At 40.5% G+C, this 26,801-nt stretch overlaps 2 protein-coding genes across 5 annotated transcripts in view; one reads left to right on the forward strand and one right to left on the reverse strand.

Annotated features, from left to right (window-relative positions):
• The window catches only part of SPMIP2 (sperm microtubule inner protein 2), a gene marked incomplete at both ends in the record, with an annotated part of 67,905 nt that extends 66,827 nt beyond the window's left edge, over positions 1-1,078 (forward strand). Inside the window, one exon of the mRNA XM_080675403.1 lies at positions 883-1,078. Coding sequence (XP_080531529.1) covers positions 883-1,078 — 196 coding nt within the window. The remainder of the gene's footprint in view (positions 1-882) is intronic.
• Positions 1,079-8,569: 7,491 nt separating this feature from the next.
• The window catches only part of FNIP2 (folliculin interacting protein 2), a 136,243-nt gene continuing 118,011 nt past the window's right edge, over positions 8,570-26,801 (reverse strand). For all 4 annotated transcript variants that reach the window (XM_080674986.1, XM_080674984.1, XM_080674983.1 and 1 more), the window contains 3 exons: positions 19,266-19,466; positions 14,520-14,635; positions 8,570-12,282 (listed from right to left, as the gene is read on the reverse strand). In XM_080674986.1, coding sequence (XP_080531112.1) covers positions 12,204-12,282; positions 14,520-14,635; positions 19,266-19,466 — 396 coding nt within the window. In that variant the 3' untranslated portion in view covers positions 8,570-12,203. The remainder of the gene's footprint in view (positions 12,283-14,519; positions 14,636-19,265; positions 19,467-26,801) is intronic.

A 26,801-nucleotide genomic window follows, 5' to 3' on the forward strand; every position in this document is an offset into this window, starting at 1 on the left:
CTAAGATAAGTGGTACTTTGCCCCACATTGCTGCCTCCTCGGCCATGTAATATGCCGGCTATGGTTATGTGCATGTTCTTGAATGGGTGAGAGTGAGGCAGACCTGCCACAAACATTGATCCGAAGGACTTGGGTACCCATGAAACTCAGATTCCAGGAAGGGAAGTGTGCAGTGGCCATGGGGCTCTGAGCACCCAGTGGAGGGATGGGGCTCTCTAGAGTGACAACAGCCTTCCAAGTGAGATGGCAAATCCTTACCCTGCGATCTTTTTTGTCTCCCCCTCTTCCCCCCCGCCCCCGGCCCCGCCGCTTCACAATAGACGGCAGTCCTTAGATAATATGCTAATACAGGGCTGTTGGGAGCTAGGCAAGGATTTCACCGGGAAAAGAGAATAAAGCCTAGGACATTCTTCCAATACACTGTCCAAGGGCAGACTCTGAAATCACGAAACTGGAGTTTTCCTGAATTCCCCTGAGCGCTCAGCATGAACAGACCATGTCCTGCAGAACTTGTGGGTCTCATGAAGTCTCGGCCTGAGCATCTCACCTTGCACTTCTCAGCATCTTGCATGCCTGGCCTGCAGGACATGAGGGGCAGTCATGACACAGGGCAAATGCATCCACAGGTTCCTAGATACATGTCCATCTGGGAAGGTGGCTCCCCATGTCCAGCCCCTGGGTGTCCAGTGGAGTGGAGTGGGCGGAGTCCTGAAACATCTCAGAACACTGGCTGATAGCTCAAGTCATTCGCTTTCCCAAGCTCATGGCTAGAAATCTCTTCAAATCACAAGAGAAACAGACAAATCTCAACTATCTGAAAACTGGTGGCCTTATTTCTAGGTCCTTCCAACTTGATAACCAACCAATTTGTTCCTATTTCAGGCAACCCAAACCTTCTATTATGGACGTGCTAGGCAAATTCAGCCGTGGTCAGATCGCCTGGAATATGGGCGATTATGAGAACACCGACCGGAGAGATTCCAGAGGGGCCACCCTCGTTAGACAGGCCAAGGCAGCACTGCCTGGAGCCTCCAGACCACCGAAGCTGCCAACGCCACCGAAAAAGGAGGAGGTATGAGCATTTGCTTTGATGACTCATCATAGAAGACATCAGGCTCTTTCAATCTATGAATTAGAGAATGCTATTCAACAGTAATACAGCAACTAAGGTTTTCCAGCTGCTGTTAACCTATCAAAACATTTTGTAATTGATATTGGATTTCCACAGTAGCATCTTCCCTGTGGGTAGATAGGTATTCTTCCCACTTTGTAGCTGAATCATCTAGTTTAACCTGGAGACAGGCCATCCCCTTGATTTCCAGAACCTGAGAAAGCGCCCAGTCTGTGTAACAGAGGCAAATCTTTAAACCTTCTTAAAACCCTTACAGACTGGCTAGCAGAGTGAGCATATACCAGGTTCAAATCTACCAGTTTTCCCCCATTACTATGTGTGGAATCTTGAACAAGTTGCATAATTTCCCTATACAGGTTCTTAAAATAAGTAAAATGGGGATATTAGTATCTGTCCCAAATATTTTGTAGTTATCATGAGAATCATGTGAAGAAGATGTAAGAGTCTATATTCAAATCAACAACTATTTCCACAGCAAAATGCACCTTGTGGTCATCCATGGTTTCGAGTCAGATAACAAGTTTCTATGAAAGAAAGGTAATAGAATCGCAGGGACACATTCAGACTCCTGAGAGTCTCCGTGCTCCACTGAAGAATCTTGCCAGCTCCCAAGAATTGTGATTACCCTCTGTCGCCAGAAATCTGATTCATGAGCCATTAATTATATCTATTGGAAGCGTTCCGTGGGGGGCCTGCAGAGGCCTCCTTGTAGGCACCAACCCCAGGGACTCTTTGTATTGGAAAAGGGAGCAGTTCGGCTGCTAACATTCTTATGTGGTCTGAATTTGGGACTGGGTCCAAATGAGATGGTTTACTGCAGGGTGTGTAGAGGAAGCTTGGATTAGTTACTTTCCATTACTGAACTAATTTGTGCGGGATTAGCGAGATCATGGATTAAACGATCCCAAAAGCCTTCTTCTATCATTCACTAAAATAAAATCCAATTGTGCAACCCTAAATGGGTTTGCTTTTTTTGTTAATCCTCACCTGAGGATATTTTTTCCACTGGTTTTTCTTTTCTATTTTGTGTGTGTGTGTTTTGTTTTTTTGTTTTTTGTTCTTAGAAAGTGAAAGGATTGGAAGGAGGGAGAGGGGGAGAGAGAGAAAGAAACTTCAATGTGAGAGAGACATACAGATTGGTTGTCTCCTGCACGAGCCCTTACCAGGGCCAGAGATCGAACCTGCAACCCAGGTACATGCCCTTGACCGGGAATTGAACCCGTGACCCTTTGGTGAGCGGGACGACAGTAACCACTTAGAACACCGGCCAGGGCTGGGGTTTTTTATAAGTAAAAAAATACTGTACATTAAAAAAAAAATCTGTTAAAAGACCTTATTTTGAAATGATTTCAAATTTGCTGAAGGGTTGCAAGAACAATAGAAAGTGAACTCCTGATACATTCTTCACCCAGAATAATCTGTTAATTTGCTTTAATGCTTTCTTCCTATATGTGTGTACACACACACACACACACACACACACACACACACACATTTGTTTTTTCCAAACCGTTTGAGGTTAAGTTGCAGACATGATGCTCCTTTATCCCCAAATGTTTCAGGATGTATTTCCAAAGGACACGGATATTCTCACATAACCACAGTGCAAACATAAGATTCTGGAAATTTAACATTGATACAGTATTATTATCTAACCCAGTGATTTTCAACCTTTTAAAAAATCTCATGGCACACATAAACTAATAACTAATACTCTGTGGCACAGCAAAAAAATAAATAATTTTTTTGCCAATATGACAAAAAAAATAGGTATAAATTTGATTCATTCACACCAGACAGCTATTGTTGTGTTGATTGTTGTCATTTTTTAAATTTGACAATCTAAGGGAAAAGAGGTCAGTGCCCCTGACTGAGTAGTAAGGTGTTGCATGTTTTAAAAATCCTTGCAGCACACCAGGTGAAAATCGCTGATCTAACCTATAGTTCATAATCCGATTTTATTAACGCTCCCAATAATGTCCTTTGTATTTTTCTCTGATCCAAGATCCCACCTAGATCACGCTTTACATTTGCTCCTCACGTCTCGTTAGCCTCCTTCAATTTGGAACAGTCCCTTAGTCTTGGACTTTACAACACTGACACATTGGAAGAGTATATAGACCAGTTCTGTAGAATACCTCTTCAGTTGGATTTATCTCATGTTTTCTCAAGAATGGATTCAGGTTTTGTGTTTTTGGCCGGAATCCCAAAACAAGTGATGTTGCCATTCTCAGTGCATCACGTCAAAGAGGCCCCTGATATCGATTTACCTTATTGTTGGTGAGAGTAATTGATCACTTGGCCACATCCCTTCCAGAGATAAACAAAATACTGTATCATTCAAAATAATCCCTCATTTTATCAAAGTGGCTTTCTTCTAAATATCCAGAGATGCATTAGAAACCTGTTATCCAAGTCCATTATTTTTGGATGATCCCACAAGGTTCTTATGGGTGACACTTCAGTGAAGTACTCAAGCTTCCTACCCCTTTAATATAAGTCCTCTTCAGTGAAATAACTAGAAACAACTGTTCTAAAGCCTTCAACATAACGTCTCACACTAGCCACCAATCAGTGGCCACCATTACTATGCTTATCAGAGATGCCAGCACACTGTTCATTCTTATGCTAGAAGATTCAGAACCATACACTGAAAGCAGCCTCAAAAAGGAACAACTGGTCAATGGTACTGAGTGATTTGGGGGAAAATCTTAAAAGCATAACGCTATACATAATATCACGTTTTCTCATCAAGAGGGATGATTGAAAGTGGGGATATTTTATATATTCAGGTTCTTGTGTTTGGATTTTTTCTTATAAACTTAAGTTTGGAATGTAATTAAAATATTTCTAAAGTGCAATTTATATTTAACAGTATGTATCATTCTTGTATATATTTATCCAAAACTCTGTTATAAGTATTTTTGAAAGTTAATTGGGCAAATTTCTAAACTGTTTTTTTTTTTTTTTACTATATTCTTCCAAATTTCTCCTTTTTAAAAATCACTTAATGTCTCCTAAGTTCTGTCTTCTAGTCCATTTGTTATTTTTCCCCTCTTAAGTTTTGGTTAACATTGTTTTTCCTCCACATAAATAATAGCCACTTAAGTGTTAGCAAATTTATGTGCATGCAACAGACATTTTCAGCATCACCCATTTCTATTTCACTTCTTAGCTTATAAATATTCTCATTGCCCCCCTTCATTCCATACATGGATACAGTTTCAGTGATTGACACATTCTTCCCTCATCCATTCACTCACATTGAGTGTGAAAGCAGTAATTCTCAAATTTTAATGTGCATATGAATCACCTGGAGGTCACATTAAGGTGCAGATTGTGATTTGGTGGGTCTGGGATGGGGTTTGGGAAACTGCATGCCTCTCCACGTCCCGGGCAAGGCACCTGTTGCTGGTCCTGGGACCTTGGGTAGCCAGGAGCTAGAGGATTTGACACTGAACTATGGCATGCTCAGCCAGGAACAGGAAGGACTTGATGGAGCCAGGGGTGAAGGAGAGGAGAACTAGGAAGAACAGGTTGGCAGGGCCAAGGTGACAATAACCTAGCAGATAACCTAGCACCGTGGAGGAAGAGCATGTGGTTCAATAAGGCTGGATAATAGTGTGCAAAGAGGGGTATCTGGTGATGAGGCTGGGGAAGAAGGACCAGTAGTATCATTGGAATACATGGTGCTAGGAACTTAGATTTTACTAGGCTGACTTTTAAACAGAAGTGACAGGATTAAACTTTTAGAAAGATTATTTAGATATTGCTTGGAAGAATACTAATTAGAACTGTTTTACATAAAAGGGAGATGAGTGAGTTCAAAGGGCACTTCGGTAGCTCAGCTAAGAAATCAGGAGGGATTAAAAGAAGGCAGAGAGAAAAGGTGATGTAGTTGAGACACAAAGAAACCATTAGATCCCACAGCTCTTGGTGCTGACCGGGTGTGGGGAAAGTCTCCCGTTACCATGGGAAAGAAGGAAGTGGGACCGGGCCTGACATTGTGAAGGGTGAGGAGGGAGTGGTGGAGCCAGGTGGCCGTAAGGAGAGAATAAATAGGAATCAAAGACTCAGCGCCAAGCTAACCTCTCAAGAAAAAGCTTAGTTGTCAAAGGAAGGAGCAAGTTACAATAAAAAGGGTGAGGAGAGGACACAGGAGAAATGGTTAATGCGGGCGAAACTTTTTTTACACATTGAGTAGAAAAAGTCAGATTGAGAACTTGAAAATGCGAAAAAGGAACGGTAAGTGAGAATTTGAGAGCCCCAGGAGAGCAGAGGGAGGTGCACAGCTATAAGAAACTCACACACAATGGCAAGGGTATCTTTATACGTAGGAAGGCAGCTTTTCACTCCTACTGTAAATGGAGGGTTACCGCCCATCCTTGCCATCTCAGAGGGCTGTTTCTAACTTACGCTTTTCTTGTGCACCAACATCTCCTTTGCAGCACATTTTCAGAGGACTTGATCTCAACCCTTAAGAGATAACTCTAGCCGAAACCGGTTTGGCTCAGTGGATAGAGCCTCGGCCTGCGGACTGAAAGGTCCCGGGTTCGATTCCGGTCAAGGGCATGTACCTTGGTTGCAGGCACATCCCCAGTGGGAGGTGTGCAGGAGGCAGCTGATCGATGTTTCTCTCTCATCGATGTTTCTAGCTCTCTATCCCTCTCCCTTCCTCTCTGTAAAATATCAATAAAATATTAAAAAAAAAAAGAGATAACTTTGAAGTTGGTATTTACTGTGTTAAAGATTTTTGCTCCTAAAACTTGGTATGATGATATTCTGACCACCCAACTCCATTTTGGGATTATCATATATATCAATAAGACAGGATGTATAGATAGATTAATTGATTTTAAAGAATTAAAGAATTGGCTCACATGATTGTGGAGAATGGTAAATCCCAAATCTGCAGGGTAGGCAAGCAGGCTGGAGACCGAGGCAAGAATGATGTTGCAGTTCAAGTTCAAAGACAGTCTAGAGGTAGAATTCCCTTTTCGTTGGGGACCTCAGTCTGTTTTCTCTTAAGTCCTTCAACTGACTGGATGAGACCCACCTACATTAGAAAGGGCAATCTGCTTTACTCAAAGAATACTCCTTTAAATGTTCATCTCATCTAAAAATTCCTTTACAGCAACATCCACAATATTTGGGTACTATGCTTTCACCAAGCTGATGCATAAAATTAACTGTCACAGTTCCCATGGCATCCAGGTGTGGGGATTAAATGAAGAAACACATACAAAGGATCTGACAGAACAATCCAGACATCAGGGAACCAAACAGCAATGTGGTGTGGATGTGTGTGTTTCAGTTCTTTATCAACAGCATGGATTTTAAAGATGCTTGAGGGAATATAGAAAACATTTGAAATTTTTATGTAATACAAAAAGGATTTTGAAATACCTAATGTTACTTCTCTCTATAGTCTTAAAACAATATAATTCAGTATGGTATTACGTTGCTACAAAAGTAACAATTAACAGCATATTTTTTCCTGAGACCATAAGTAGCCATGATCTCATCCCTTTCATAGTAAATATTTTATGTCTTTTACTTTCCTAAAATAAAATTCATAAATAATGCAACCTTCTTATACATATCCTATCTAATAAAGAGGGAATATGCTAATTAACCATCACTCCATCACAAAGATGGCTACACCCACAGCTGACAGGGGACCTCAGGCCGTGTCCCCCACCCAGCAGGGCTTGACAGGGGACCTCAAGGTGCGCTTCCTGTCCTGGTGCTGGGCTAGGGGATGTCAGACTGCAACCCCCACCTGGCAGGGCTTGACGGGGGACCTGAGGCTGCACCCCTCTGCCAGTGTGGCTTGACCGGGGAACTGAGGCTGTGCCCCCCTCCCAGTGCCGGGCCGGGGGACCTGAGGCTGTGCACCCCTGCCTGGCAGGGCTTGACGGGGGAACTCAGGCCATGCCCACACCTGGCAGGGCTTGACGGGGGACCTCAAGGCACGCCCTCCGCCCTGGTCTGGGCTGGGGGACCTCAGGCCACGCCCCCCATCCTGGCGCCGGGCCAAGGGACCTGAGGCTTCGTCCTCTGCCCGGTGGGGCTTGACAAGGGTGGGAATGGCCGGGTCTGGATCTAGCCCAATGTGGGGGTGGGCGGTCTGGTCTGGATCTCATGCGATTTTGAGGCGCATGTGGGTAGGCGGGGACTTGACTCTGGGTCCCGTGGTGTGCCCCAGACTCTGACAGGAGGAAGGTTTTCATATACATTTTACTAATTTTCTTTCATCTCTGACACTTCTATTATAGAGAAAGGGCAAGTAGCAATATTAAATAATTTCCTCTAATTAATCCCCTTTTAATGTGCATGAATTTCGTGCACCAGGCCACTAGTAATTTATAACAAATCAATACAGTGCACTACACTTACTACTTAAAAAGTAACTTATATTAATACTAGAGGCCCGGTGCACAAAATTTTTGCACTCCGGGAGGCATGGAGGGGGGGGGCGTCCCTCAGCCTGGCCTGGGCCCTCTTGCAGTCCAGGACCCCTCGAGGGATGTCTGCCTGATGGAAGTGAGACATCCCTCTCGAAGTCCGGGGCTCTTGCAATCTGGGACCTCTAGCTCCTTAACGCCCACCTGCGGCGGACCCAGGAGAGGTTCCCGCCACTGCCACTACGCTTGCCAGTTGTGAGCCCAGCTTCTGGCTGAATGGTGCTCCCCCTGAGGGAGCGCACTGACCACCAGGGGCAGTTTCTGCTTTCAGCGACAGGTCATTCTGGTAGTTCCGCCCTAATGGTTGCTTAGGTTTTTATTATATAGATATTTAAAATACATATAGACATTGGGGAACTAGATTAGAATAGAAAATATAATGAAGTGGGTAGATGCTTACATCTATATATAGTCTCCATGAATGCAACAGCTATAAATGAAGACTGATACAGATATGCTGAATTGATGACTCAAATTCCATGAGTACTATAATTTTGGTAATGTTTTCCAAATTATGTCAATTCTTGTTAAAATTCGGAACCTTACAAGGTCAAATCTTCCCTCAATTTATACATCAGTGACATGCCTGGAAAATTCAGCATACATGAAAATCATCTGAAAAATACATTGTGCTTTTATGTAAAGCAGAATTAAATTCTCAGCTTAGATCATGATAAACAGGTTCGTTTTTTTACCCACATGGATGCCCAGCATGACATTTCAGTCATGCCAGAGATGGGACAATTCGATCCTTCATTCCATGGGGTATCCCACACATTACAAGACATTTCTCCTTTCATCCTCAGCCCCCATCCCCTGTCACCCTTCATTATGCTGAGCAAAAATGGCCCTACATTTCCAAAACCCTCGTTGAAAATTACTGACAGTGAACTTGTTTCCACACATGAATTCATGGAAATGAGACCTCTAGATTCTTAAGTCCTAAGATTCAACATAACAAACAAATCTTCAGGTAAATTCAAAAGGTTTATTGCACCAAATGCCACAAAAAAATGGATCAAAATAATACATGGACAAGTTTTAAGAAAAAAATTTCCATACAATGACATTGATAGCTATTTAACTGATCAAAAATATAAGGTCCTATCAATTTGTCTTTATGGAGCTCCAATGTAACAAATCCCAGAATTTTCTCCTTGTTTAAACACCACTTAAATATAAGCATATTGCAATCTTGCTTCCAAGATATATAGTTCACCAAATTTTGACATTTAAAAATTAACATTCAGAGGGGACTTCTTGATTTAGGCAAGTATTATAATAAAGTATCCCCTCCCACAAAGCACAGTACAAAACAAATGGTTCACATTTACCCAGAGAAGCTAAAGACTCGATTTAATGGAGAAAGTATGCATGAACAAAATAGTTCCAAAAGTACATAAGACCGGATAAATCCAGGCATTTAAAGGAATTTGGGGGGTCACTTTATATTCTTTATTTGTATGTACAACTCTAGTGAAGAACCTAAAAAGCTACAGACTAAATTTTTATAAAATCTCAGGACCTAATGATAAGAGCCCCAAACAACAGTTTAGTATCATTTAGCAAGCAGGAACTTCCCTCCCTCCAAAAAAGTTAATTTTGAAAAATATGATAAGTTTAAAAAGTTGTGATGTGTAAACGGCAGTTCCATGGGATGTGAAAAGATTATAGTTACTTTCATTAAAAAACAGCACACTTCAGAAAAATGGATTGAAGCCTGTACAAAAAGCTATTTAACACTGATAAAAATAAAATACTTTGGAGTTATGCACAAGTATGGAAGCTACATTTTAAATTTTCATTGTCATGTTTAAACATACACAATTATCTTTACATTCGTATCACGCATCAATCTATTAAAAATAAAACAGCGACATGCTAGAAAGAGGGCCATCACAGGAACACGTATTCACTCTACTCTGTCATGCCTCACTAGCTTGCTTAAAGAAGCAAGATTCTACAAAAGCTACACTCAACAGGTTAAGACTTAAAAGTTGAAGAAACCCTAAAGGTGGAATCCTGTCAACTGAGGTAGTTTTTTCAAAAAATTTTTTAAAAATTTTTGTTTTTTGAGGTGGGCATGGGAGAGGGTGGGATCCCTTTTTGCCTCTGCAGCTAAGACAGAATGAAGCCACTGGGTGGTGTACGGTGTGTGAGTGGGTGTATCTCAACACAAGTCCATGAGATTTTTTTCTTTTCCACTTTTGGGAAGAGGTTGAATTTAAGACAAACAAAACTTGAATGTTAGTTAAAGGAGGGTTCTAAAAGAGCTGCAACATTCTCGGTCTGTTTTTCCAGGCAATAGGTGTGAGGATTAGGTTCTGACCGGAACCCTGAGCATCACTGAGACCGTGCCCACGTGTGACCCACCTGTGGTTTCCCAACAGACGTTTCCAAGAGAGTTTTGGAAAAGTAGATTAAAAGGCAAATTAAATCTTCTCAGGTTTTGAGGGGGCCGGACTCAATCTTCTATGTATGAAGTTTAGAATCAGCCCTTTAAATCTCAATTTCCCCCTATATGGGTCTAATTTTCAACATGCCACATAAGAATGGAACTGATTTTGTATTTAATTATTTTCTATGAAACCCTGGAAGGTGGTGAATGAGGGAAAGTGCCCAAACGTGTAAACAAGGAACAGGGAACAAGAGATGAGGGAATGCTTTAAACTGGTGCAGATGGAAATGATGTAACACCAGCTATTACCATTAATTTACATGTAATGAAAAACAAATGACGAGTGAGCTGAGCCACAGGTAAGGTTCATTCTCTCTGTGTAACATCACAACAAGCAATGATGTCATGGAACTAGAGAATTTAAAATACAAACTCAGATGTTAGGCAAAAGAAAACAGAAAAATCTAAAAAAGGATGGAAAATTTCAATTTTATGAAAGACATAAAATAAAAATTAAAGATCTTAAGAGCTTTAATGCACCCATCTACATTTCACATCATAAAAAAAGAGAGGAAGGCAGCAAATCTGACTTATTCCTAAGAAGTAATACACCCAATTTTTTTTCCCATTAGGTACTCTTTCAAACAAATAATTCACTTGCATTTGTAAAAGAAGAGACAAGCTTATGTAACTTGGTGTTTAAGATAGGATTTTATCAAATAGAAAATCTGAAGTCATTCTAACCCTAGTCAGGAAGTTACTTCATTTTCTTAGGTACAAAGAATACATGGGAAGGACTGAAATTAATTTATAAAAGAGTGAAAGGAAATTGGAGCCTGGTTATAATTAGCTAACAATGTTCTGTTTTACTCGATCAGCTCTTGTCATTTAATGATCAATTTTTAAAGTCTTTTTCTTTATCTTGGATGTCAGTACATCGTCTGACAGGGTAATAGTTCGTGGTCAGCAAACTAAGAAAAATTTCTTTTATAGTAACAGAAAATTACGTGTTTCATGTTTTTTATTTTTTTTAAGTCAACCATGCTAGCAAATAAACAATTCTTCATTTTGGCAGGTTCGATACTATGGGGGAGTTAATTTCTGGAACAGTGTTTTGAGAAGTATGTAGGAATTAGAAGGCACAGAGATGATAATGTAAAAATGTAGACCATGTATGAATTGTTTATAAATGTTCAAACTAATTGCTTTCATTAGTCATCCTGAACTGTTGCAGGTTTCATTTCCCACCAGGACAGCTGTGCCTTATAAAGTATAAATAGTCATTTGTATTAGCTATTACAGGAAGAAAGTGGCTTTGGCTAGAAGAATTTAGCAACAGGAATACTCTTGAGCTTATAGAAATAACTTTGGTAAATGGCCTCTCTTAAAGAGGCTGCTGAAAGCTCTGAAGTATAAGGTTAAACACACAGTATCAGACTGTGTACTTTGCTGCTACAAACTCCATCCTGATGGGATTAAGATGCTACATTGATTCTTGGGTTTATTGCACCAACAATCCACCTCTAACCTACCTGTGGCTGTATCTGAGACAAGGTAAACTCCACAAAGATGTGAAAAGAGCAGGTCCCTATAACACTCTCTTCCCAACAGTCAATATTCTTCCCTGTTTTAGGTCAGACTGTCGCTCCCACAGCCACCAGAGCTGACGAGGGCCCATGTGGCTTTCTTTACTTCACCTTTTGTAAAAAGCAAACTCCGACTTGGAATCTGAAGTCCTTTTTCTGATGTCTTCTTAGAATAGTGGAATATGCTTTCTCCAGTGTGGAGAGCTCATGTGTAAGCTCTGAAGCATTTTCCTGCTGGAATAGTTTGCACATTGTTTACCTCCTGCTCCAAAGTCCCTTGTCGTTTGGCCCAAACACACAAGGCGAGCAGTACCAACAGCTTAGTGTTTAGTGTAGTGCATATGCTTCCTCCTTCCAAAAAGGTCACTCTCTCTGTTGACTCCTGGGTAACAAAAGGCGTACAGTATTCATGAAAAACACATGCCATTATGTCAAGTAAACCTAAGTTCCAATAAAGCATCCACTTGAAAGCAACAAGATAAAACAAGACAAAGCGGTGGAATGACTGTTTCTGTTTGCTCTTCTTATGCTTTGGACATCATGGAGAGCTTATTCTTTTCTCCCTCACATGAGAATGTGTATGTTTTTTCTGCCAAGGAAGAATGGTCCTGAGCTTAAGCTTATAAGAGTATCTGAGCCACATACGGAGAATGAGTACTGGCGATAGCAGTCAACAGAGGCAGGTCATTCGATTCAATCCTGAATATTGAAAAAAAAAAAGGAAAAGATTATTAATTTAAAGTAACATGATTCTGCAGTTAAGTATTATTGCTAGGGACCAAGCTTGCTAGATCATTGCTTAAAACAAAAGAAAAAGTAAGAGGGATGGCAGGATGATAAACCTGTTCTTTTATTATGACTTCCCAGCGGACAATGACCAGAGGACAAAGGCCAGGTGGTGTGCTGGGCACACGTGTGGACATACAACTGTTCTTCCACAGCAGGGGCCACCGAGTCCAAGCCCATAACTTTTCTGTATTCCCTGTACAGCCTCATTGTTATACTTTAATGTTTCCTCCACTGCCTCCTCATTCCTCCAGTCAATATCCAAATGCACACAGACTCTGCTCCTAAGTTATAACTAGTCTTAGGGAAATGATGAAGGTGGCAATTTCTTCAAAAACCTTGGGGTTTGTTCAACAGGTTATATAACTTAGATCCTCACTAAGCAACATTCTGAGAGAAAGCAACACTAACAGATGCTGAATCAAGAGACATGGCATCAGATGGATCTGGCTTTGGCGGCCTCTCTTAAAGCAGAGGCGGATACAGCATGGGCTAGGCCCGTGGTCGGCAAACTGCGGCTCACGAGCCACATGCAGCTCTTTGGCCCCTTGAGTGTGGCTCTTCCACAAAATACCACGGCCTGGGCGAGTCTATTTTGAAGAAGTGGCGTTAGAAGAAGTTTAAGTTTAAAAAATTTGGCTCTCAAAAGAAATTTCAATCGTTGTACTGTTGATATTTGGCTCTGTTGACTAATGAGTTTGCCGACCACTGGGCTAGGCTAAATGCTGACAAATGTCCTGGAAAAAAAAAAAAAAAAAAAAAAAGGAGGATTGCTTCAGTCTGTGAAATATGTCCTAATCTTTCCATTGAATTCCACAAAAAATTAAAAATAAAATTTAAATGACCTCGCCCAGCCGGGTGTAGCTCAGCGGTTGAGCGTCGACCCAGGAACCAAGAGGTCACCTGTTCGATTCCCGGTCAGGGCATATGCCCAGGTTGCGGGCTCGATCCCCAGTGGGGGGCGTGCAGGAGGCAGCCAATCAATGATTCCCTCTCATCATTGATGTTTCTATCTCTCTCTCCCACTCCCTTCCTCTCTGAAATCAATAAAAATATATTTTAAAAAAATTTAAATGACCTCATGGAGTTTTTCCTATGCCTTCTCCAGTAATGCTCCCTGCAGGTCTACTTCCAGGTCTGCTGCACGGTGGGGAAGGGGCTAGAGAGGCTGGGGATGATTCCTACTAATAATGTACTAACAGGGCCTACAGATGACTTGTGACCCGTCTAATAGTGTTGATGATGGACACTTGTCAGAACCAGGGACAGGTGAGTGTCCTGGAAATATAAAACCCCCATCCACAATGGGAAAACTCATGCAGCAAGACCAAAGTAAGAGGGTGGTCAAGAGATCTAAATCAGAACTAAGAAAAAAAAAAAAAAAAACACAAGCAAGAGATACTCTATAAATTAACTGCAAAAGCAAATGCCTCCAAAGGGGGAAATATCTTAAAAATGAAGTATGTAAGAAAAACGTTTAACATGAAGTGCTAAGAGCCAAACACAAAAACGCAATAAAGGCCTGAGTCTTGATACTTTGATTAGCAGGCTTAATAGAAAACTTCAAGGTCGACAATACATATACAGTATTTTCTTGCCCAAATTAGGGGAACCATCATCGTAGGTAAGGAGGACAAGTCCCCACTTCTCCCCTAGAGAAGTCATGGCAGAGACCCTCAGGAAGATGCTGTACAACATGAGTAACATAAGCACGTCTCCTCTTCTGGTGGGCTTATCATCCCAGGGAGGAAGGTACAGCCAGCCCCCGTGAACAGGCAGGCAGGCCCCTGCCTCCCCCAGGACGTGGCTGCATCTGACAGCTTGTGACTTGGACATCGTACTGAAATGATTACAGATGGGCAAACAGAGTGGAATGTAATTTTTCACTTTCACACATAAAATAGCCCAGGGAGAAGATTAACATAAAGTACCCGCAGCTTAAAGATCTGTGCTTATTTCCACTATCAGAAACAAAGAACATGCTGTTCATTGGAGAGCAGCAGAGACACATGCCTGATGGTCCCCAAACCCTTCAATGGGCACCCGGGCCTGCAGGTGTAAGGTGGCACAGGATGAATGGGTCCGTGGGTACAGTGCTAGGGACAACCCCATCACAGGGAGCAGAAATGGTGACACTTCACCGAACTCACCCCAGTACGACACCTAATTCTTTCACATGGACTCGTGTGTGTCCACGAAGATATTCAGACAGCATCTTACTTTTCAGGTACATCTCCTGTAGTCTATCTTCAAGATGCATGATGCACTGTGAAGCCAAAAACATTCACAATGAGGGCTAGAATGGAAACCTCTGCCAGCATTCTAAGAGCTAGGGTTCTCTTGATTCATTTTGAAGTCTATAATTATAATCTAACCTCTTTCAAATACACTTAAAAAATTACAAGCCATCTCAAACTCTATCACTAGTAGGTTTTGTAAAACAAAGTTTATTTTTTCCAATGACTAGTAAGATTTTCATATATTATCTTCTGGTCTTTTCTAAAAAGCATTTGTTTTTTACATAGTTGAAATCATTCTATAAGTGCTTCTAAAAAACTTTATAATAATCCTTTCCCTGTGTTAGTAAAAATTCTTTATCAATGTAATTTTGTGGCTAATTTTTTTTAAGAATGTGAATTTACATTATTTACTTAACCACACAGCAATTTGCATTTTTGTTCTAAATATTGTAAAGGACATCTCTGTTGTTGTACTATTTCCCTATATATCAGATTATTGGGCACAATACATTCCCAGAAGTATATTTTGAAGTTTTGGTTTGTTTTTTTGCTCTGGAGTGTATTTTAACTAGGTCTTTAAAAACAATAAAGAAAGGGCAATTATTTTCAGGACTTCACTATCCTTGGAATTGTGTCCAACTTCATTTTTTAGAGAATAGCAACCATCTGTGTCTTTCACCAGAGGCAAATGCTTTTGCATTTGGCAGGCAGAGCTCTCCAAGCATCTTCAGTAAGACACCTGATGGCTTTGGCAAGGGTAATTCTATCACACATAATTTTCTTCTAGACCATTACGCCTGCTATTTTCAAGGTAAAAAAGATTAACAGATGCATTTGAGAATGTTGATCTTGACCATCTGGCCTGATCAGTGACATGGAAAAAGTATCCATTAGAGATGTAATCTTTTCAGTTTTTCATTGGTTTAAAATCTTAAATGCCTTGTGTTGGGTGGATAAAACACAACTGGTAAGTGACTAAGAGTAATAATCAAAGCAAGGACTTCACCAATCCTCATGAAAATGGTCCCCCAAATAAAGAGTTTAGTGGTGAAAGGATCTCCCTCCTGTTAAGTTTTAGTTCCTTATCGAGTAAATGCAAAATTTTTAATAAGAATGTTATAAAATATTTAAAAATATTCACACTACATGAATCCTTTGTGTTTTAGAATAGTCAACCTGCAGAGTATTCATAGTCTCCATGAAAATTATATGCTGCGATGTCAAAATAAAGAGAACATTGGTCTATACGGAGTGTATACTATTTTTGAAATCAAAGTATTTAGAATTTTTTTTAAAAGGCTTGATTATTAAATAGAATTGTTTTAGTTTTTCCTTCTCCTTTCTGGTATCTTAATCCTGAGATGGGTTTCTTCAATTTTTAATTTCTGAAAATTTAAATAGCTATTTCCCCTTTCATACTGATGGCTCTAATAGGCATTTAATCATATGTTTCATTGAAATGACTTTTAAGGTGAATTTTAAACTGCAGATGAAATTTCTTCTGATCTTGGTTTTGTCAGGCTAAGTAAGCCATGCATATTATTAAGTGGTTAAACATATTTTGGTCCAAATGAAGTAAAAAAATCAGCTACAATAATTTATTGCTTGGAAAATAAAGATGTCAAAAGTAACAAGAGCTATGTATTAGAAAAAAAATATAAAAGTTTAGTAAATACTTAAAACAGTAAGAAACTATAAAATCTAACATATCTTCCTTCCCTTACAGAAAAAGAGATTTCAGCCTCAAAATCAGCATGATGCAACTTGCTACTAGAAAGAAAAACTGACTCTAAATATAGAACAAAAGTTAGATGATAGGAACCTGAGAGTTCCTCACACGATTACCCCAGGGACAGGTGTCCTGCAAGAGCAAACTTCAGTTTAAAGCACAAATAAAGATTTTAGTGAAAAGGTGGTGTTGGTCTTTACAACAATGAACTGTTTTATGAAAATAGTTATTAACAATTACACGGACAGTAGTTGCTTCCTGAGTGCTTGCAGTGGTTCTCAAACTTTCTAATGCCGCGACCCTTTAATACAGTTCCTCATGTTGTGGTGACCCCCAACCATAAAATTATTTTCGTTGCTACTTCATAACTGTAATTTTGCTACTGTTAGGAATCGTAATGTAAATATCTGTGTTTTCCGATGGTCTTAGGCTCTACAGCAGTGGTTCGCGACTCACAGGTTGAGAACCGCTAGCAGGGTCGCCTAAGACCATCGGAAAACACAGATATTTACATTACGATTCATAACAGTAGCAAAATTACAGTTATGAAGTAGCAACGAAAATAATTTTATGGTTGGGGGTCACCACAACATGAGGAACTGTATTAAAGGGTCGCGGCATTAGAAAGGTTGAGAACCACTGGCTTAGAGCATCTAACACCATCCCAAGTGCTTTTCGTGAATCATCTAATTTTATTTTCTAACCATATGAGTTAGGTTCTATTATTTCCCCAGCTTTACAGATAGGAGAATTGAGACTTTGAGATGTCACACAGGAAGCAGCTGAGCCTGTGTTTGACTTCAGGCTATTGGACTCTCAAGCCCAGGTGGTGGCCACTACTGTATACTGGCTGTTTAAGCTCTGCTCTGATCGCTGAAAAAGCAGTGAGTATCTCAGCCCTAATTTCAGAGGATTCTCTTAACATGCTTGTTACAAATGAGGAAGCTGAGGTTCAGAGACACTTATCCACCATCACACAACTGATGGATGGCAAAGCCTAGACTTGAACCCAGTCACTGTTATGCCACACTGTCTACTTAGACAACAGAGGGTTATTTCAAAGTCAAGGCCATAAAAATCCTGACTATTTCTGAGGCATGTGGTACCACTGTAGATTCAGCCATAAGAACTCAGGAAAATTACCCTCCATTAGCAATTAGTGTAGGTAATTAATATTCGGCTTCCAACTTTGTTGTTAAATATCTCTGTATCTTTTGTGGAGGCCAGAAGGGAGATAACAAATGTTCTGGTTTGGGATTATTCTGCAGAGAGCAGCAGCCTGCAGAGGGAGGAAGGAGCAGAGAAGGTGAGCGTACTTATATCTAAGCCCATGTCCCCAAGGGCGGCTCATCTAGTTTTTCCTAGTGATGCCCTCAAGCCTCACTCCCACTTTTGAAACCTTTCTCCCTTCCTCTCTAAATATATTTTTCTCTCAATCTCTCTATACATGCATACACACCTTGAAAAGAATTTGCCTTTTATATTAATTCCAATAACTCAGGAAGAGTTGTTGATCATTTTCTAGGAATTGATGGCTCATTTATTGTTTGAATTTAATATAATGTCATGAGAGTGATTTTAAAATCCCATTTGAAAAGGAATAACTGATACCATCTTCTATGGGTATAGCACTTCAGAATTTCAAGTGTTTACACAAGCTATATTCTATTTTATCTGCTAACGACTTTGTGAGGGTGGTTCCTGAAAAGAAACTACAATTCCTTCAGGAATCGGTGTGCTTGATATGAATCTAATAAAAGGAAAGGCAACATGTTCTCCAAAGGCGGATTTAAAATTTCCCTTTATGCTTGATCCCTCCCCCGACACCTAACTTACTTTACTATATATATATACAGTGGAACCTCGGTTCTCTAACTTAATTCATTCAGGATGGCTGTTCAAGAAGTCATCTGTTTGAAAACCGAGTAATTTTTCCCCCCATTAGAAATATTATAGATTGGATTAATTCATTCTAGATGCCCAAATCATTCCCTGTTTTAACCTTTCTTATATATAGTACATGTCTAATGTACTATTTTACCTATAAACAAACACTTCTTTCCTTAAAGTTATCAAACCACCTACTAGCCTTAAATGAATCACTTTTAGGACTCATTCCAGGGGTGTCTTTTAGGAGGTCAACATGCAGCATCTTCACTTTTTCACATATCAATGAAATGCAGTCACCAGCTAATTGCTTTTCCTTTTTCCAATCAACAAGTTTTTCCACCTCTTCAATTGCCTGTGATCATTGTTTCTTCCACACCCTAAGCACTCCTAATGGACTCTTTATTTTATGTTTTTAATATATATTTTTTATTGTTGATAGGGCCTCTTTATCTTTTGAAATTGTGCTAATTATCCATTTTGCCAGCAACAAAGGCAAAACAACAACAGCATCAACAACAACAAACCCACAAAAATATTCACTGCACAATTTCCGAGATTTAGAGGTAAACTGACTGGCATTCTCTCCTTTGTTTGTGGCCTAAGAGATGCTTTTTGTTAAGTTGAGGTATCAGCATGAAAGGGTTGTCAGGTCCAGAACTAAACTTTTGGTCAAAGACTGAGACATTTTTTTCCATGAACAACCTCGTCAAGAACCGAATACTTCAAGATGGGAGATGTTCGAGAACTGAGGTTTAACTGTACCTGTTGAAAAAGGTTTGTCACTCTATGTTATTTGTTTCATGAAAGGGCTATTGTTTCTAGTCTATCATTTGCTGGTTTTATGTTGAATATTCTATATTTACTTAGACTATTGTCTAATTATACCCAAAACAATACATGTGAATTTATGATTTTAAAAAGCATTGTTAAAAGTGTTTTTAAACTTATTATCAATAGTAGATTAAAACCATTATTTCAAAGAAAAAAAAAGTGTCTTTAAACTATATTTCTTTGGTGATGCGAGAACAAATACTTACGAAATCAGCAGGGAGGTGAAGCTTGTAAAGCTGTAAAATGGATTGAAGTAAACTGGACACCTGACTAGAGACCAGGACATCCTGGCCTAGTTTCATGCTGTCCATCACTTTCCTCTGACTGGTGGCCACCTGCACACTCCACTTGTCCGTGTCTGCAATAATACAGACGGCTTCAGCTATGGGCTCGTCAAGCACTGGATGCTGGAAGAGAAGCACAGCGGGTCAGGTTTTCACAACACTCCAAATGACCTCGAAATGTCTAGGGCAGGGGTGGGCAAACTTTTTGACTCGAGGGCCACAATGGGTTCTTAAACTGGACCAGAGGGCCGGAACAAAAGCATGGATGGAGTGTTTGTGTGAACTAATATAAATTCAAAGTAAAGGAGCGGAGGGGAGAGCAAGAGAACCGGATAGAACAGCCGGATCCGGCCCGCGGGCCGTAGTTTGCCCACGGCTGGTCTAGGGTTTCAGTCCAGGATTAGATTAAGTTCAGAAGCTGATGGTAAGAGCTACAGAAATTTAGAGATTTACAGGGACTAAAATAAGAGTGTCATCATTAAATCATTTAAAAATTAATTTTATAAAAGTAGCATTTAATAGTTTTTTTCTTATACCCAGGAGGTACACTATAAATGTTATAGTTAATGTTAAGTGTTAATGTTAAGTGTTCATACATAAGGAAAAGATATGTGCCCTCCCTACATTCAGGATATTAAAATTCATTTCCTTTTGAAAGGCTGCACTCTCCTTTTGAGATGGAGAATTGATATTAGAATAACGTGTAGGATTCTATTGCCATATCTCCAATAAGAAGGTGTGGCAGAGTAAATTAATATTCCCTTAAAGTTATAGTTTTAATCACTAAGCAATGCTTACTTAGTAAGTGTGCTCCATGCATAAATCAACTCCAACAACCAACTGAAAGCAGACTGGGATGTGAATTTATTTACCTAGAGAGTCCAAAAGGAGAAAATGTGGCTCCTGAAGAACATACTTAAAATACAAAATCCTCATTAACTGAGCATTTAGGGATAGAGCAGGTTAACTAGTAAACTGTGCCACAGGGCAAATGGTAAACACTGAATTAGTCAAGGAAGAGGGCCTTACCAAAAAATCAATTTCTCAAAATTGATCATAGTATAAAACTGCTTCAACACCAACACCTTTTATATTAATACTAGAGGCCTGGTGCATGAAATTCGTGCACAGCGGGGGGAGGGGGTCCCCTCAGCCCGGCCTGTGCCCTCTCGCAGTTTGGGAGCCCTCGGGGGATGTCCGACTGACGGCTTAGGCCCGCTCCCATGGGGAGCGGGCCTAAGCCGTCAGTAGGACATCCTTAGTGCTGCCATGGAGGCAGGAGAGGCTCCCGCTACCGCCGCTGCGCTTGCCGGCCATGAGCCTGGCTTCTGGCTGAGTGGTGCTCCCCCTGTGGGAGCACACTGACCACCAGGGGGCAGCTCCTGCATTGAGTGCCTGCCCCGTGGTGGTCAGTGTGCATCATAAGGACTGGTAGTTCTGTCGTTGGGTCGATTTGCATATTAGCCTTTTATTATATAGGATTTAGTATCCCACATGTGTACAAATCAACATTATAACAGGACTGTCCTTCTATGGTCCAAATTAAGAGAGAGAGAAGGGGGTGGGCTAAGGAGAGTATACAGGACAGAAACAGACACACCTCATGGGCAACGGACATGAGCACATGTTTCTAACTCTCACTTACCAAAGGAAAACTGGTACTGCCTCCTTCTGTCATTCAATCCCTTCTACTACCTGGTGGTGGGCATCTGTTGCTTTTGGCTACTTTAGCATATCTTGCTCCCAGTAAGTGCAACCTTATTTCCTTTTGGAGAATGACTTTCTTAGATAAGACCTGGAGGCCCCATCCTTCCTTCAGCAGGGTGTGGTAGCATGACCCAAGCTAGGCCAATTAGATGCTCCTTCCCCATGATTTCCCTGTGGTCAGGAGGCCAAGAATGGTTGGCACCACCATTTTCCTAGTCCTTGGTTCCTGGACTTTCATAGTTGCCTTGTTTTCTGTCTATTCTAAGATTAGTTCTTTGGCCTTCTTATCAATTCTATGAATCCTTGATATCCTTCCAATACAGTTCCTTTTGCCTACATTAATGAGAGTTGGTTTCTGCTACTTACAACAAAAAACCCAGATACACAGCCCTGCCTCGGATCATGATTACCTGAGATTTTAAAGATTTAATACTAGTAGTGAAAAGACTGCAAACAGGAACCCAAGATGTATGCTGTCACACTGTAATTTTAACAGGTGATTTGTCTCCCTAGTTTTGGGCTTTTTCATTAGAAGGAAAATCTATCCAGCTTTGTGTTCTTTTTCACAGATGGGAGAAGTGACTGGTGGGTTGGATGGAAACCTAGTGGGGCTAACACCCTTTTCTATACTATGTTCATGAGGGAAACTTTCAGGGATTAGAATATTTTCTTACTGAAATAGTAGCAAATCAGGCAAAGTTTAATGGTCCAACATTTATTTAAGTATATGTTCAAATAATCTCAAACATGAGAAATAAAGAATTTGACAAAGCAGATTCTTGAATTAATAAATCTCAGTTTCCTAAGAATGGTTCTCATTTTCTAGACTTGTTAATCAAACAGTACAAAAGTTTTCTCACACATGACCCTGCATTCCCACTCTCAGCCAAGGGTTTTTGTGGCCCCTCACCCCTACTCTTTTGACACATACTAGTCATATGCACGTTCTCCAAAACAGAAAGCCTCAGTGACTTCCCTTTACAAATTCCTGGAACTTCTTGCTCAATCAATGTGTCATTAACTCACAGCAAGATGACAATGACTTGTCATTGATGTACCTGGTCCTTATGAACAAAGAAAATGGAAATACAGAAATTAAACATGGTCACAGACAATAGGGTGGAGAAGGCCTGGGGCAAGGGGCAGGGGCGGCCTAGAAGAGGTCAATGGGGGAAAACAGGGTACATATGTAATACTTTCAACAATAAAGATTTTAAAGAAGAAATTAAAAAGATTTGTATTTTGAGCTCAATCCTCTTTAATGCTTTGCATTTATTAGAAATTCATTGGGTATAGCACAGAACAGATCTATAATATGAACCTTTCCTTCAAGGGACTTATATTTTGAGAGTATATATAATCATTACTTACCATATGCCCATCTTCTACACTAATAAAAGAGTAAGATGCAAATTGACCGTACCTTCACGATGCCCACAAGCCAATCAGGAGTCAGTATGCAAATTAACCCAACAAAGATGGCGGGTTAATTTTCATATGCAGGTGCCGAGCGGCCGGGGGCGGGGTGGGACGCTTGCAGCGTGGGAAGGTGGAAAGGCGGCTCCAGCCAGAGCAAAGGCAGTGCTAGCATCCTGGGGAAGGAAGGCCCATTCTTGCATGAATCTTCATGCATTGGGCCTCTAGCATATCTATACAATAGGTTGAATGTATACCACTCACCTTTCACCTAGATTTCTATCCCCTCCCTCTATCAAGGTGTGGTAATTAATACAACTGAGCTAGGCCAATTAGATGCTCCTTCCCCGCTCTTTCCTGTGAGCAAGCAGGCAGGAGTCTGGGAATGCTTGATGTGAAGTCTAGCTTTTTTATAGATTAATTATCTGCAGTAGATATTTGGGTCCAGTTCCTAATTCAAATCATTTCCCTAAATGATTCCCCACCACATGGTAGGGAAGGAAAGTGTATGTCAATCCAAGGAAAGTACACAGACTATAACTTACATGGTACCACCACCACCACCAACACAAAGAGCTTCGTTTTAAGCAATAAATTGCCAGAACAGGAGCAATGAGGCTCCCTGGGAGGTGATGGATGGGAGATTCTCCAAGCATGAGTTACTTCAGATGGTTGCGGATTCACGCATGATAACAAAAGGGGACAGAGAAACTGGCTCAATTATTTTAAAAGGAGGAACTAAATAGGCTAGAGAATGTAAAAAACAATCAAACGTGAAAAATGAGCATGAGTCATTTTTAAATCACTAGAGCAAAGAGGCAGCATCTGAGGTGGAAACCTGGGGAACGAAGAAAGACGAATGGGTCCACAGCTGGGATAAACTGACAGAAATTTGGGAGCCCATTCCTTAAAACAGGGAGCTGAGTCTTTGTTCCCTGTATTCTTAGCCCCTAGCACAAAATCTGGTATTTGAAAAATGTTACTAAATTAATATGAAACAGGTTAAGCACAAGCAAATGGCAGAATTGATGAGCATGCTCCATTCCCTAACACAAGGTACTGCTGATTTTATGTATGCAGGCTCAAGGGACAGAAAGGAACCTGCTAAATGTTTTTAGAAAAGTACCTTAAAAATATTCAAAGAATTGCACCTTCCCAGGCCACTAAATAACTAACATACAATCCCCTGAGTATTTCCACAGGACAATCCAATTGCCTCCATCTAACTATATCATCCAGTAGCTACTCACTTATTTACTGAAAAAAGAACACTTTTTAAAGGCAGATGGAAAAGGGAAGGAAATATAGTCAAGAAAAAAGAAATGAATGCTGGAGAAAGAGAAAAATATCATCAGCAACTACGTTAGGTTATATTTAAGGGGCACCAGGGCGACCAGTTGCTCATAGATAATATGGTCTAAACTTCTACCGGGGCACAGAGTTAAAGCTTAAGTTCCGGTGATTCTGGAAATTTCTGAGATCTTTCCAAAGGAGACACAACCTCATTAAAGAGCTTATTAGTTAATCTCTGAGATTTTAGAAGAGTGATTTTCAACCTTTTTATCTCATGATGCACATAAACTAATCACTAAAATTCTGCAGCACACCAAAAATATATCTTTTTGTCAATCTGATAAAAAAATAGGTATAATTTTGATTTTTTCACGCTGGATGTTGTGTTAGCTGATATCATTTTTTAATTTGACGATCTAAGGGAAAAGAGGTCAGTGCCCCTGACTAGTCAGATATTGCATGTTTTAAAAATTCTTGCGGCACACTGGTTGGAAATCACAGTTTTAGAATTTAAAGAACTCTAAGATCCAGAAGACCCTGTTTGGATTTATCACAGAAATGCACACCCACACACACACTATGCCCTGGTGTTCGGATTAAAGTTCCTGTTAGGAAAGGCTCTACTTTTAAGACTTATAGAGAACCACAAATAAACCAAGGAAATACTGAATTACATGTAGTATATTTTTAATACTTTTTCTTATTAGCCTTATCTTAATTTTAGAAGCAATTAACAGTGAAATCTATTAGGGATTTTTTTATCCTCACCTGAGGATATGTTTATTGATTTTTTTTAGAGAGAAAGGCAGGAAGAGAAAGGGAGAGGGAGAAGGAAAGGGAGAGGGAAAGAGAGAGAGAAACATTGATATGAGAGAGAAACATCAATCAGTTGCCTCCCATAAGCACCCCGACTGGAACCCGCAACACAGGTATGTGCCCTGACCAGGAATCAAACCCACAACCTTTTGGTATATAGGATGACACTCCAACCAACTGAACCATCCGGCCAGGCCTAGGACAATTTTTTAAGTTCACAATTTTATCACATTCACGTGCACACGAGGGTACAAACACACACACTTCTCAGCCATAACATACATGCTATAAAACATAAGATGGAATGATTCCAACATCTGTGAAATGCCTGACTCAACCATCTGCTATTCTTAGGGCTTTGAGCTTGGGTGAGGGGACCAGAAAAAAAAAAATAGCAGGTGAGGCTTGGCTACATCCCAACATTGACACATGAACCAGAGGAGTCTGGCCTCCTATGGCTCTTCTGTAAAATGAGACACAATATAAATATCAGCTTGGCAAGTAAGATTACTTAGTAAGAGTCCTCTTCCTAATATTAAACACCCCCCTCCCCAAAAGTTCTCTTCCCAAACATTACTGTCTCGGATTAAACAGAACCTCTGACATTTGAGTTTTGAATGAAAATCTGAAAAAATATTAACATTAAAAACAGTCATTTCCACTTAAAATGCTTGTTTGGTTGAAAACTTTACCAACCTTATAGACACATATATTAATTTTCCTTTTTTTCTCTCAAGACTGAAGAGAATCAATTTTAAAGTTCGTTTCTTGCCCACAGAGTTTGTTAAATTCTCTTATCAGAATGAGTCTATAGTATGTTTCTACTTCCTCCACAATCTGAGACATCCAAAAGTGCTGCCTTATCTCCACCCTTCCGAGTATCCACAGCCCACTAACCCAGGTAGCACCCCAGAGCTACCAACCCTCAACAGCCCCTAATACCTTCTTGCCACCTCTTCCAGACAAACCACTGCCAGTATTTTCCATGCCTCCCCCAGAAACGTAATCAGGCAACTCAGAAACTTCTGACAGAGACTGGAGGATGAATGAACACTGGAGATCAATAAAGAGCTGCAGGTGGCCCAGCAGCATGGCTCAGTGGTTGAGCAGTGACGTATGAACCAGAAGGTCATGGTTCGATTCCCAGTTAGGGCACATGCCGGGGTTGCAGGCTCGATCCCCAGTGTGGAGTGTGCAAGAGGTAGCCAATCAATGATTCTCTCTCATCATTGATGTTTCTCTCCCTTCCTTTCTGAAATCAATAAACATATATTAAAAATAAAAGAGCTGCAGGTGGTGGTTAGGGTGGATGGCCAGTCTCCACCAGAGGAACGAAGTAGCAACAATATGCCATTATTATATCTGCCTTGCTCTACTTGATGAGAGTTAGAAACAATCATTTATTTAGCTCTGCCTTGTCAATATCTAATTTATCCATATTACTTTCCTGTTAAGATTTCTCAAGATAAATGAACAAATGAAATGCTCTGTTACAGATCTTAAAAGGTTTCTCAAATACTTTTGGTTTATTATATCTTGTGGAATCAACAGAACAAGTCTGGCTAATTCACAGGCACTAAGGATTGGTGGGTCTGTGCCCTGGGAGTGTTGGTGCCTGCGACACTCCCAACGCCCAGGTTCTGGATCAGATCTCTGAGGGTACAAAACACACTGCTCTGGCTGCCGTGCACATGACTTCTGCCTGCCTCAAACTTCCAGGAACGTGCAATGTCTACAGGGCCTGGGTAATCAGAAGAGCTGTGGTTCTGACATTTCAACAAAAGGCAGTAAGATAACAGCAAAGGCTCTGAAGTCAGATGGGACTGGGCTTGCATGCTGTCACTTACTAGCTGTGGGACTTGAGCAACTCAATCTGGGCCTCAGTTTCTACATCTGTATAATGTGATAGTATCCGATTCACAGTTTCTGTGAGGTTTAATCCACAGAAGCTTTCTATGAGATACATATGTATGAAACATGTAGCTACGTGCCTAACGCTTATTAGGTATGTTTGATGAGCTTTCTTATACCAACCACTCCCTCCCTATATTAATTGTGTCCACTAAACCCTCAAAACTTCTTAAAACACCACATTGTAATTTCCCTCACCAACTCAAAAACTTACTCCAGTAATATCACCCAAACACTTAAGTTCAAGCGTCTCTTTATCCATACTTAAAGTTCTCCAGTCTGGGCCCACCTTCACCTTTACATATTTACCTCCCA

This window comes from Plecotus auritus (genome assembly GCF_963455305.1).
Source record: "Plecotus auritus genome assembly, chromosome: 6".
Lineage (NCBI taxonomy): Eukaryota > Metazoa > Chordata > Mammalia > Chiroptera > Vespertilionidae > Plecotus > Plecotus auritus.